Source organism: Hydra vulgaris, chromosome 12 (assembly GCF_038396675.1).
Source record: "Hydra vulgaris chromosome 12, alternate assembly HydraT2T_AEP".
Taxonomy (NCBI): Eukaryota; Metazoa; Cnidaria; class Hydrozoa; order Anthoathecata; family Hydridae; genus Hydra; species Hydra vulgaris.
This window is the reverse complement of record NC_088931.1, coordinates 16,087,501-16,102,301: the sequence shown is the minus strand read 5'-3', so window position 1 is coordinate 16,102,301 and position 14,801 is coordinate 16,087,501. Positions and strand designations below refer to the sequence as shown.

The following is a 14,801-nucleotide window of genomic DNA, read 5'->3' as shown; positions in this document are numbered from 1 at the left end:
TTCGCCCATCAACAACTAGCCGGGTTAGCTCGTGCATGATCGTACAGAAGATGATGCACTGTAATAATTATGGTGGTAGCTGATCGATTTTTTTTAAAAGCGGTTTACACTAATGGCACTGACAATTTCGTTTGGTAATGCGTTCCATGGGTGAGCGACGCGGTTGTTAAAAAAGTTGATTTAAACGAGGCAATTGACGACCGTAGCTTAGTGGGATGTTAGGTGGAGCAATATGCCAGCTATCTTTAATATTGTTCTCGATTTTGTATTTTTGTTTGAGATTGTCGCGTAAATGTCTATTGAGTTGTGAGGTGAGCCCGAGTTTGATGCATCTCGTCAGGTAGTCGAAGCGCTTCATTTCGTGCGTACTTTGGTAGCCCGATGCTGGATAAGCTCTATGGTATTTATGTCTTTTTCGAAGTACCATTAAACTCATACTTTACAAACTGGTGTGTTTCATCATGATTATAAAATCTGGTATCAATACCCTGCCATACACCCGTCTCTAATTAATTTGCATCAATGGAAACATTATTTTTTATAAGTTTTTCAGCTAATTCGTTACATGCCATTTTCCTCACAAGTTACATGCTTCTTCTGCTAGTTACATGCTTAGTTACATGCTTAACTGCTTCTTTAGCTAATTATATGCCATTTTTTTGTGCAGTTAGGGCACAATTAGTAGATGCAGTTTCCTGTCACTTTTTTGTGATAAACTTTTAATATTTTGCATGTTAACGCTATCAAAAATATTTCTAAGCTTCTTTTTTTGGAGTGCTTGCTTAGAACTTAGTGACAGCTTAGTGATGTGGCAACCACTGAGGTGTCTACAAGCTTTTTTTTCATACGTCTAAAGCATTAAATATTGTCCTTGTCAACTCCAACCTTGGAGGCATCTAAATAAATGATTCAAATGACAATACAAGAAATCTAAATAATACAAGTTTAGTTTTCTTAATGCAATAACCATGAAAAACATAGATTTTGTTCCTTTCAACTTGGACAGTTTAAAAGAAAAAGATTTCATTTTCCAATCATGTGTACAGACCACCTATTTTTGTTTTTTATATAACAGACTCTTCTTCATTTATAGTTTCGTCCAGTTTCAATGACACCATCAATTTGTTTGCTGATTGTTCTGAAATCATTGATCAGTGAAATAGATTAGAGGTTTTTTCGGAGAGTGAATAATTGAATTATAGACAGTATTACCATTTATTAACGTCAAGAATAAATTTAATACAAATAGCTTTAGATTTTAATTTCATTTACTAAGCATTCTGAGGATCCTTAGCCTTGCAATGTGTGGTGAAATATTAAAACTTTAGAATATAAATATGTTCTATACTTTTTTAATAAAATTTTATTTTTCCTGCTGAATATACTGTTAAGTTTCATTTCAAAGTCATAACTTTAAAAAAGAGTGCATAAAATATCAAACAGTTAAAACGACAAAAATTTAGTAAAATGTGGAATACCTCTAAGCTCAATTTCTGAGCTTATGATAGTTACATGAATGACTTTTAACTTATTAAATTAAAACTTATTAAATTTTATCTTTTTTAAAGATGATACTAACTTGTTTATGTCATAGGGATAATAAAAGCCTCTTTAGTGTAGTTAATGCTAACCAACTTGGTTAAAATATAGTTGAACAAAGAATTGTTTAAACTCTCGCTGGACGTTAAAAAAACTAAATTTACTTTATTTTCCAAATTAAAAAGATTTAATTATTTTCCAAATAAAAAAAAATATTATCTTTAAAATTTTCTGATCTTAAAATAAGTAAACATACTTTACATAAAAAAATGTCTGAGGACTACTTAAGTGTTATTTTAGACAAAATTCTTTTGTGATTTCATAAACTTAAAAAATTTGAAATATTACAACGATGTATAAAGCAAAACCATTCTAAAACGTTAAGTCTTTAAAAAAGATTTTTTTTTTTGTAGTTTCTTATTGTAATTAAATTGCATAGACAGTTACAATAAGTTAAAAAATGTATTATATTTAAAAAATATGAAGTGCAGAATTGTATTTGTAGCAACAAAAACTGTGTCTAGCGAGACACATTTTTCATCCACATATAAAAGAAATATATGTATAAAAGAAACCTTAAATTAGCAAATTCACTTGTACTATTCTTTATGCTTTCATTATCTACGATGAAAAAAGCATGTGTTTTCTTTAAGTTTAAACACATGCTTTAGGTTTAAACATGGGTGAAAACTTTTAAACGTACGTTTAAAATTTTTCACTAAATGAATTTTTTTGTTTATTACTTGTGCACGCACGCAATAAAAAGGTCTTTCTTGTTGTTTCCTATCACTTTAAAACATATAATATCACTTTAAAACATATAATATCACTTTAAAACATATAATATCACTTTAAAACATATAATATCACTTTAAAACATATAATATCACTTTAAAACATATAACGGAATTTAAGAGACTTAAGAAAACATATTTAGCTAAACAATAACTTAAATAAAAGAAAAAAAATATTTAAAAAGCCAACCATAGTCTAAAGTTTTTAAAGTTTCATGCCATTAAGTAACCCAAGTCTATTGTAGATATATAGTTGACATTGAAAAAACCTCAGCTCAAAAGTGTTTGGATAATATATGATATAATTAAAGCAAAGTCAATGTATTATTAAAGAAAATATATGGAAAAAATATTGATAAAAAATGAATGATATCAAAAAAAAAAAAAAGGAAAAAAAAGCGTCTTAATATCGGTTGAGCGTTTTTCTTGGTTTTGATTCACACACAAGTCTGCCAGGTTTAATTCTACTTCTATTGTTTGTATGTCCCTTTGCTTTATTGTTTACGGAAGAATACTTTAAAGATTTTTTTCCAATAAAATGAGACCCATTCATTGGACTTACGGAATTTTAATTAAAATTCCTTTTATCAAGAAAATTTTAAAATTTAAGATTTTTGTTAATGTTACCGTTCTTTTTAACTTTCTAACTTTTCTGCAATTTTGAAAAAAGAAGGAACGATGGTTTCTCTAAAAATGTTAATATGGTGTTGGAAAATTTTTTATATATTTTGTGGGTCAGATTTTCACAGTAACAAAATTATTTCTAAAATTACTTTTGGCAGCTGCAAGTTAGTAAAATTTATTTTTGCAGGAATTGTTTCATAATAAGATAAACATCCTTATAAGATTCGCTACGATGATATATTTTCTTGTTTAAAAATAAGCATTTATTTTTACATATTTTGAATTATTTTTTACATGTATCTTATAGTAAACATGATTACGATCAACCATTATGGAATAAAGTAAGAGAACAAACTCCAGATTTATGGATATGGTTAGGAGATGGTATGCATTTTTTTTAGTTTAAAAGTTCAAAGGTTACATAAAATTTTTTAGTCCTTAGTTATTTGTTTATTTCAAAAAATTATTTTATTTACCATTGATTGCTTCATTTTTGTCAGAGAGGCGAGGAAATTCTGTAAACAAATCTACATAAAACTGAACAAATTATGGGAAATGTTAATCAAAATTAGTGTACAGTAAACCATTCAGAATTTTGTTTACTTTTTGTGTGGTTATACCAAGCATTTTTATAAACGCAGATTTGAAACTATGTTTTTTTTTTTGTTTTTTTTTTTATCTAATTTAGTTCATAGAAGTAAAGAAACAACAAAGTAACTATAATCAATAAAAAGTAGTAGGAGTTGTGGACTTTTTTCTCTTCTCAAGTCTTTGCAATTGCATAATCAGTTAGCAAGAGGAGATTAGTGACTGACTGTTTTTGATTTTGACTAGGGCTGGGGCAGGGTTTGTAAAATAAAGGTAAAATTAGGATTAGAGCTGAGGTTGATTAAATGTTGAAAATCAGTTTTTTTAGTTTATTAGAGGTGGGAAAGTGTGTAAACTTCATGTCTAATATATTTATTAAAATGAAACTTTCTTCAAAATATTGCAATTAATTTTTTTTTTTTTTGCAAATGAAGAAATAAAAGATAAAAAATATACTATTTTGCAAACTATTGTATTTTTACAATCTTATATCCCGCTTTTTAAATCACTACTACTACCCAAAGTTGTTAATCCTTGGCCATGGCCTGGCCTGCCCTTAAGGCCAAAAATTGAGGCTTTGGCCTTGAAACTGTTGGCCTTGGTCTTGGCCTTAAAAATTTAAAAATTTTTACATATTTTCTTATTAATTTTGTTGAATTCTGCACATAACCTTGGTCTATTTTTACAAAATGTGGTTTTATTGTCACAACACTTGCTACTTACAGTTTTGTTAATAATTGGCCTTAACGTAAGGCAAAAATTGAAGTCTTTGGTCTTGAAAATGTTTGCATAGGCCTTGGCCTTGAAACTCCTAATCTTGGCCTTGACCTTAAAACTCTTGGCCTTGGCCTTGTAACTTTTGGCCTTGGTCTTGCTATTTTTGGCCTTGTTAACAACTCTGCTATTACCAGGGGCAGATCAAGCATTTTTTGGATTTGCTCTATGCATGGAAGCCAACTTCTACATGTAAAGCAAATACCAATCATTTTTATATGTACACATATGTTTATAAACTCCAAACTTTTATATGTTTATACAAACTTTTATATGTTTATTGTTCAAACTTTACATGATCATAATTTTTGAATGCTAAAAGATTATTGTATGAAATTAAAAATTTATCAATGAATATTAATTTAGCTAAGAATAGTATAAATCAACTTGTTGCCCTCATTTTTGGAGTAAGGTATCACAAGTTTTAAGGGTTTTTTATTTACAGGCTCCAAACATTGCATTATTATGCAAAGCATTCTTTTTTGACATAACCATAAACATATAAGTGTCTCAAACACACAAAAAAGCTGGGTCCACTCTTGGCTACTACTACTTTGACATTGCAATTTTTTAATGTAATCAGAAGCTTATTAAAAATGAAAAACCTTTTACACTGGATGAATTATAAATTTAAAAAAAAAAGTTTTAAACACAAAAGACTTTCTGGATAAACTTTTTGTAAATTGTGTACTTTTTTTCTATTTTTGGTAAGAAATAAAAAATTAAAGCATTAAACTTGAAGTTTTGTTGCAAAAACTCTTCAAAAAATAAGATTAAATTTTAAATAAGATTGACCTAATGAAGTGTGGTACCATAGCTTTGGAATACAAAATTTTGGAGAAAAGCAGGCTATTTGGTATATTTGCGGATCTTCTAATGATGCCCTTTCTCTTTTAGACAAGGTGCAAAAATGCATTGTAAACATAGTTGAACCTGCTCTAGCAGCCAACCTCCAACCATTATCACATCGTCGTAATGTTGCTTCTCTTTCTCTTTTCTACAAGTACTATAATGGGCACTGCTCTAAAGAGCTAGCGTCTCTTGTGCCATCTACTAAAATTCATTCTCGTGTTACTTGTCATTCAATTAAGTGTCATCCTTTTTCTGTGACTGTTCCTAAGTGCTCCAAAAACACTTATTCATCTAGTTTTTTTCCTCGAACATCAGTTCTTTGGGTTTCGCTTCCTTCATCTTGCTTTCCTGATTCATATAATTTGCAATCCTTTAAGTTGTCAGTCAATCGTTGTCTTGCTCTACAATCTTCCAGTAACTTCCAACTTTAAGCATATATGATATCATATTATAGTTCAAAACATGTCCATAAAATGGTATTAACATAGCTTAGTCATTTTAATGACAAACCACTTCTGGCGGCTGTGGAAGAGGACCAGAGCTGGACAACTCAAATGCTGGCTGTAAAGCTCAATGTAAACTATTCAGCCATTGAATCACCAAAAATCTCACATAGTCAAGTGTGTCAGTATTTTTGACCATTTACTGCAATGAGTTGCTCAAGCTCCATTTCTATAGAATCTTGTCACTGAGGATAAATCATGGATTCTCATCATCAACTACAAAAGAAAAAAGGTTTGCCTTTATCTAGGAGTTCAACTAAAAAGAATAACTTGAAGCTAACTGTAAAATAGCAATGCAGTATGTTTGGTTGAACAAAAGCAGGATCATCTTCTTAAACAAAGTTTACTATTGACAGAATGACAATGATGTGCATTAACAGTGGCGAATTCCAGATAAAAACATTCAACATTGATCATTTAATTTTTTAAAAAAGCTACACTTTTATGTTTTTTTTTTCAATTACATTTTTTAAACTATTTGCTTTTTTATTTTTAAAGTTAGATTTTTGAAACTTTTTTTTCTCTTAATTCTAAAACTTTTGATGTTTAAGAGTATCATCCTTAAAAAAAAAATTATTTTGAATTACATTTCATTTATTTTTTAAATGTGTTTATTAATTTACTAGCTGTTTATGCTGATACACGAATATTACCTTTTTTATGGGTTCATTCATCTTTGGAATCAATGAAAGAAAAATTTAATTTGCAAAAAGAAAATCCTAATTATAAAGTAAGTTTTTTGTTATATGTTAAAAATACTATTTGCTCCTTAATTCAATTAGATGTTGTAACATTTATTTTTCTCAGTGATTCTTTTAATTAATAAAAACAAACATTTAGTTTGTTAGTAATCTTACTAACAAATGGAGTTGGATGAGATAGAGAGCGCATTCTATCTACAACAAAAGAAATTTTAAAGCTCTTTAGATACCTGTGACACATGCAGAAGGAAAAAAAAACAGTTCTATAGAGTATTATATATATAGAAAATATTCAAAGTTTGAATTTTTCTTGTGATTCCAAGTCTCTTTTTAATGAATATATAATATATAAGTAATGAAGCATCTGAAGATAAGTTTAAGGTTATTTAAATTTATCAAAAATATTTATTTATGAATGGACAAATACTTCCTACTTCATAGCCAAAGCATTGAAAAATTTTGAAATTTGATTTTTATTTTATTTTTATATTTTTAAATTTTTTCTCTTCTTGCTAAGCTGTTCTCTTCTTTAGTTAACTCTCAAATTCATAATTCTCAAATTATCTGATATCGCATATAAAAGTTTAAACTTTAGTGTATTCATAAATAACAGTTGTTTACAAAGAAATGGCAAAAAGACAAAACAAGTAGTTCTAGTGTATTAGATTTACATACATGTAATATGATATACATTATTAAATTGATAAAATTTCTATTTTAATCTAGATATTATTTAATCTTTAAAAATTTTTGAATCATAAAACAATTTCTCTAATTAATATAAAACAACTTTTTTTAAACTAAGTAAAACAACTTCTCATCTCAATGTACAGTTCATCTCAAAAGAAGATGATCTTTATATTATTGATAAAAAGTTTTTCTTTGTACTATAGTATATTTTACTGTAAAAAGGCTTAAATACTAATACAGTATTTTATTTAAACATGTCTCCTGCTCCTTACAATTTATTTTGAAGCTGTAAAGTTATCTATAAATTTTTATTTTTTTTCGGTAAACTTCTTTACAATATTTTTTTTAACTTAATTTTGTCAGGTTTATACTTCATATTGTCAGGATAATACTTTGTTTTTAATAAACATAAGCCTTAAGAAGCTTGGCTGCTATAAGCACAAACAAGTTGAGTGCAGTATGAATTATTTTAGGATTTTGAAAAAATGTTTTGAATAAAATTTAAAGTTTTTTAAATTTAAGATTTTAAGTTTTAAAATTTTTTAAATAAGACACTTTAGAAATATTTAAATAACAGAATTCTCAATATTTTAGTTACTGTCAGATGATGGTGTACCTATAATCGGTACATGGGATGATCATGATTATGGTTTAGATGGTGTTGGCAAGGTATTTATTATCATTTATATAATTTTCTGAGTAGTATTTCCAAAATCAAAAATTTATTTATCAAAAGTTCTGTGTACTTTCTTGAATGTAAAATTAAGTTTCAAAGTTAATAAGTACTTGCTCAAATGTTGAGTTTAAACAAGAACTCATGAGCTTTGACAAATTTTACAAAAGTAGTTGTAATTCATATATTTTCTTTAAATTATAAAATAACCTATAGATAATTATTTTTTTTAATATAAAAATTTAACCACAAGCTACTATTTAGATAAAGAACTTTATACAGCTTTATTTAGAGGGCTGTTATAGGACTTAGATTATTGAGTAGTTTATATATATCTTTATATACAACTTATATACACCATGTTTATATATAAATGTTATATATAAGTTTAAGATTTTATAATAATGTGTGGGAAATATATTTAACATGTTTTTTCAATAAAATGTGTGGGAAATAATTTCTTTTTCAATAAAATGGGAAGTGTGGGAAATTTATTTGGCCTCATAAGATTATAGTTTTTTTTATATTTAAATAGTTATTTTGTTTTCCTTGAATTGAGTTGAATCTTATTTTGCATGCTGAAAAATGGCATCTGGTGGTGGTGCAGAATTTTTAAAAACTCTTGTGAACATTCTGACCCCTAACTATCATTGGATCAGTCTTCTAACTGTTATTAGCAAGGTTTTTGAGTCTTTGATCAACAAATTTATAACATCTCTTCTTGCATTCAATTACTTACTTTCATACAATCAATATAGTTTTCTATCTTCTCACTCTATAGCTGACATGCTAACTACTGTGACTGAAAGATTTTATGGTGCATTAGATGGAGGCGGTGAGGCAAGGTCTATTGCTCTTGACATATCTAAAGCTTTCGATAAAGTTTGGCATGCTGGTTTTCTTCATAAACTTGCTACATATGGTATATTTGGGAATGAGATTATAAAATCATTACTTTCTAATGCCTTATTAAAGTCATCCTCAAAGGCCATCACTCTTCTTCATTTCCAGTAACTTCTGGGGTACCTCAAGGTTCTATCCTTGTTCCTGTTTTGTTTCTTGTCTACATTAATGATCTTCTTAATGACATTACATCTAAAGTGTCTCTATTTGCTGGCAAATTAATTTTATACTCCTGTCTTGACAAAATGTCTTCACTTTTGGATTGTTTAAAACAGGCATCTTAAATCTGATCTAACTTCTGTAACAGATTGGGGCTTGCAGTGGCTTGTGAATTTTAACTCCAACAAAACTCAGTTATTTGCAAACAACTATTGCAATATTGTCAATATTTTTATATTGATGAATGGCAACCCTCTAACCGAGTCTTCCTCTTTATGTCCTCTTGGATTATTGTTCACTAATAACCTCTTATCGAAACCATATATACAATTAATTGCTAAGTTAGCACCTACTAACTTAGCAATTATTACTTCTCTTTATCGTGCTCACCATTATCCTACACCTGATTTTATTCTACAACTGATTCTACCTCTACAATTCTTTTATTTTTTCCTTTATGGAATTCTTTTATCATATTTGGTCTGATTCTTTTAATGATGCTCTTTCTCTTCTTGACAAGGTCCAAAAATACATTGTGAGTGTAGTTGGACCTGCTCTATTTGCTAAGCTTGAGCCTCTCCCATTGTCATAAAGTTGCATTTTTTCTCTTTTCTATAAATACTATCATGGTTGCTTCTCAATGGAGCTATCATCTATAGTTTCATCAATCAACTCGTTTTTGCTTGGCACAACATTCACTAGTCTCATCTTTTTACTGTACCTGTCCCTGCATGCTATAAAAACTTTTATTAGTCTAGTTTTTTTCCCACACTTTAACCTTTTAGAACCCTCTCCCATCTTCATGTTTTCCTGACTCATACAACCTACAAATTTTCAGGTCTTCTGTCAACTGTATCCCTGCTCTTTTATTCTATTTTTTGTATTTTAGTAACTCCCAACTTAATAGTAATTGCTTGCAACCTTGTTGAAAATGAATCAGAACAAAATTAAAAAAAAAAAGTTACATTTCAGAATTCTTTGAACAAAAAAGTATTTTGAATAGAATAGTTTATTTTGCTTATATAAAAATCTTTGCTTTGATGCTTTTTAGTTAAAAACATTTGTTTGGTTACAGCATATGCTTTAACAAAAACATTTTTGCTTCAAACTTATGCATGTAAATATCTTTGATTATATAAGCTCAAGTAAGAATCAGTTGAATGAAAACAATTTTAGAAAAGTTAAAACTTATAAGTAATATTTATCTACTTAATTTTTTGAGAGAGAACATACACCAAAACCTGATGAGTTTCAAAAGTAATGAGAATTAAAAAATTTGAAGAACTTGCTCCATGATTGAGAAATCATTTTGATGGAAATTAAGTGTGTTTTTGTGTGATTGGAACACACAAACTGATTTAAGCAAAATTTAAGATTTTTTTGTTAAATTACTTTAAATAACATTTAGGCATTTAAGTATCGTTTCCAATCGCAAAATTTGTTCCTGGATTTTCTCGAAGTGCCCATAAACAGTGCTCTTAGAACAAGAAAAGGGTTGTACTCATCACATACATATGGGACTGGTGATCAAATAGTAAAGGTTATAGAAATTCCAGTATGATTTTTATTAAATTATTTATGTAATATAGTTACAAGTAAAAAAATTTTTTTTTGCGTTCAGGTAATTTTACTGGATGTAAGAAGTCATCACACAAAAGGTTGGGATTGTGAAGTGTTAGGGGAAGAACAATGGGTCTGGCTTGAAAATCAGTTAAACGACAACACTTCAAGTGTTATTTTTATAGGGTCAGGAAAGCAGGTAAAATTATTTTGTTCTGAAAATATCTTTTATTTTCAGGTTAAAAAGTTTTTTTAAATTGAATTATTTTAAATTATTTTTAGTAATAATTTGATGATGTTTTGATTAATAACAATTTTTAAAATTAAGTCTTACAATTTTTATAAGTTTGTATAAATTGCAGGATAAAGGGTGCTCTGTGAAAGAGCTAGCTATTTATTGTCTCAATAACCAAAAAATTAATATGCGTATATGTATTTATATATATATTACACATGTATATATATATATATATATATATATATATATATATATATATATATATATATATATATATATATATATATACATATATATATTCAGGGTGTTAGCCAGAAAAAAAATCCGTACAGTGTTTTTTCTAAATTGGGATTTTAGGTGTGGCCTTAAAAAAAATAGTCATTGCATTCTGACATTTAAAAAAGTAGATAAATTTGACATTTTTTAGGTACAAATAAATTTCAATCAAAGTAAATTTTTTATTTTTGCTGGGTTATATTTATATCAGGAATATTTTCTATATTTAAAAAAAGTGTCATTATAAATATTCAGCTTGTTTCATTCTCAGCAATATTCGCAAGTTTTCATTTTTAAATCGCTTCTCTTCTTTGTTTGATATAGTAGAGAGAAAACAAGAACAAAAGATATCTGTTTGCAATTGAAGTTTTGATGAATGAATTATCAACTTTATTTATTAAAACTTTGATCTATTTTAATTGTGTACACCGCTTTTAAACATAGTTTTAAAAGAATTAAACGATTATATTATTTAAACATATATTGTCTTCTTTAATTTTTATTTTTAAATTATAAATGTAAAAAAAAAATGCTAAATTTTATTTTCTATTTAGTTTCTATTTAAATTCTATTTAGTTTTTAACAAAACATTTTTGACAATTTCTACTTTTCAAGTATCTAAAACAACTTTTTAATTGATGACTGTTGATAAAAACACTATACATTATATGTAAGGTTGCCAAATGTCTGGCTTTTACGAAGGAGAACACAGTAAAAAAAAATATTTTTACAGGATTGGCGCTGTATGCTCCTCCGTAAAAGCTGATGTCTGGCAACCCTCATTATATGGAAAGTTTTTGAATATTTATGTTTTTAAATACTTTAGTATTTTAAAACTAAAATTTTTAAAATACTTTAAGAAAGTTTTCAAACTTTTTACACAAATATTCGTATTTTTGTTTATCTAATTTTATATTATAATTTTTATCATTCGATAAATTTAGTTAAATTTTTAACTTATTTTTTTAAAGAAGTTAAAAAACTTATTTAAACAAATAGCTTTTAAATTAGAAAGTTTTCAAAAGCTCGATTACTTTTAATTGAGAAACTTGAATGGCTCGCCAATTTCCGAATGTTTGTTAAAAGAACTTTTGTTGCAATATGCTACTTTAGTTAATTTAATTTAAATAAGTAAAAAAGGCATTTAAGGAGATTCTTTCACCACACGAGGGCAACAACTAAATTTAATCAGCACATTTAAATATGTCTGGTAAAAATGCACAAATTCAATTAATGCACAAAATGTCTGATAAAAATGCATAAATTAACAGCCAATAAAAATGTTCTATAGTCCAGATCCATCATTTTAATGATGATTATTATCATTACCTTTAAGAATATACAACTATAAACTTAACTCATAAGTAACTTATTTCCAATGATAATATCAATGATGATGGCACACTGAGTTACAAAAAATGTTCACTTTTAATTAAGGACTTTCTCTTTATCCATCTGGATGCATTACTATTTTTAATGACTTTAATGCTAATCATTTTAAAGACTTTTGCGCTGGTGCCAATGACCTTGCAGGGTTTAAGGCACAAAACATTTGCTATTACCATTATGTTACCCTGATCAGTCTACTTTGTGACTCAATTTCTAGATAATCTAATTCACTTCCATTTTGCTCCTTAATTTATGTCTTATTTCTGATTCTAGCTTGTGTTCAGTATATCTTTATTCTCCTTTTTTTAGGGAAAGACCAGGGTCAAGGTTTTTCTTAAAAGTATTATTTGACATACTGACAATGAATTTTGTAAAATAGTAGAAACTTCTTTGCTTTTCCAATAAGCATTTTTTTTGAAAAATATTAAAGTTGTAAAGTTTAAAAAAAAAAATATAGCATGATTTTCCAAAAGGTAGTTATATCACTTTTTATCTTTAAGTTTTCCGGATACAAACGCTGTGGTTGGTTTTTTGCCATGCTATGCAAAATTTAAATTTATTTATAAAATAATTGTGTGAATTTCTTATTGCAAGAATAGATATAAAAACAATTTAAAAATCTTAATTTAAAGCTTTAAATCTTAACAATTTAATTAAGCTAACTATTTTGAATGATAAAGTTATTGAAAGTAATTATTAAAATGAACAATGTTACTCTATTCAATTTAGTTACTAACTTTATTCATTCTATTACATTATGGTTGCTATCCAAATCCAAACTGCTAACTTAAAACCTATTTTTTTTTTGCAAACCAAAACATTAGTATTGTAATTAGTAAAAACAGAATAGTGTCGCAAATAGTTAATTTCAGCAATTGCTTACTTGTTTTGCTTATCTTTATTGCATACTGCTTTTACAGAAAAACAAAAACAAAAAAAATCAAAGAATAATGAAAGGAAAGATTGCTACCAAACTCCAAACCCTCTGTCAATGCAGCGGCACTCCTTTGCGGCAGCAGGCTATAAGATAGTTTGTGTATGTACTGAAGCTCCTGGCAGCAGACTATTTCAGTATGACATCAGACATGTTATCTAAACACACATTTATAGTTTTTTTATTTTTGTTACTATTCATTATTAAAAACACTATTCTTTTTTTCTATTTTTTGTTTTCCACACTATTCATAAAACTCATTTGTGGCACTATTCCTTTTTTTGTTTGTTTTCGACACTATTCATTAAATTCATTTGCAACACTATTCCTTATTTTTGTTTTTGACTGTGTTCATTAAACTTTACTAAATTAATTAAAGTAACATATTGCAACAAAAGTTCTTTAAACAAACGTTCGGAAATTGGCAAGCCAACCAAGTTTCTTAATTAAAAGTTATAGAGCTTTCAAAAACTTTCTAAATGAAGATTTAAGTTTTTGGTATACTAGATACTTAATTAAAAAAATATATTTAAAGACAAAAATTATTTTTTTTTTTTAATTTTCAAATACAAAGTTTACATAAATTTTTTATTTGTTAGTTTTTTAAAAAAGTTAATTTTTTTATTTATAGATATTGTTTAATAATTAATAATATTAATATAGTTTTTAATTATCTTTTTTTATGTTTTACACAAATATAACATAAATGATACGTTTCATCGCAAGTTTTATTTTTGATTTTTTGTTGTTGTTATTTTCAGTTTATTTTATCAGCTAATTTATTTTACTGAAAGTATTATTAATTCTTTTAATAAAAAAACATTAGCTTATTTTAAAGTATAATATTTATTAATATGCAAATATCTCTGTATCATTCCTAACTTAAGATAAACAGTAAAATTGTGAATAAAGAGTTTTTGAATAATAAGAATGAATTAAAATAATTTATGAAACATATTGAAAAGTTTTAACTGATGTCTATAAAAATTTAAAGAAAAAGCTTTTTTTAACTTTTGAATAAATGATCTTTGCGTATTAATGAAAATACTTTTTTACACATCGATCAACTTAATTCATTTCTTCATCGTGCCTACAAATTGCTTTTTTTACTTGTCTAGTGAGACACTTTAAATCTGAAACTGATTTAATTTTTTTTTTTTTTTTTACTATGAGCTTATGAAACTTTCAAACCATTTGGGAATACTGCATTATATGCGGTGCCATCAGGCTAGCTAACACTGTGTATATATATATATCTACGCATATTAATTTTTAGTTTAGACAATAAATAGTAAACTATTTGACATAAGTTGCATAAGTAAACTATTTGACATAAGTTGACAGGTTGCATAAGTTGAGCATGTTAACAGGATATTGTTATTTTCAGCCGAAATATTATAATATTTATATTTATTTTTGCAGATTGTCATAATTAAGTCTTTCCTCTTAAAGAATAAAAATGAATAGTTCATTTAAGAAAAAATCTTTATACCAAATATTGTGTTATTTTCAACACACCCAATCTCTCATCTTAGGAAACCAGTTTTCAAAGATGAGCTTTTTTTAATAGAACTCAAAAAAAACTCAAAATAACCAATAAAATA

General features: G+C 27.0%; 1 protein-coding gene across 5 annotated transcripts in view; it reads left to right on the top strand.

Annotated features, from left to right (window-relative positions):
• LOC100208584 (uncharacterized) overlaps window positions 1–14,801 on the top strand; it is a 48,767-nt gene that overhangs the window by 26,466 nt on the left and 7,500 nt on the right. For 2 of the 5 annotated variants that reach the window (XM_065812336.1, XM_065812335.1), the window contains exons 1-6: window positions 2,863–3,121; window positions 3,265–3,341; window positions 6,301–6,404; window positions 7,660–7,734; window positions 10,209–10,340; window positions 10,422–10,559. In XM_065812336.1, the coding sequence (XP_065668408.1) occupies window positions 3,012–3,121; window positions 3,265–3,341; window positions 6,301–6,404; window positions 7,660–7,734; window positions 10,209–10,340; window positions 10,422–10,559 (636 nt within the window). In that variant the 5' untranslated portion in view covers window positions 2,863–3,011. Of the gene's footprint in view, window positions 1–2,490; window positions 2,790–2,862; window positions 3,122–3,264; window positions 3,342–6,300; window positions 6,405–7,659; window positions 7,735–10,208; window positions 10,341–10,421; window positions 10,560–14,801 lie in introns of those variants that run through there. The other 3 variants (XM_065812337.1, XM_065812339.1, XM_065812338.1) reach the window with 2 other exon arrangements.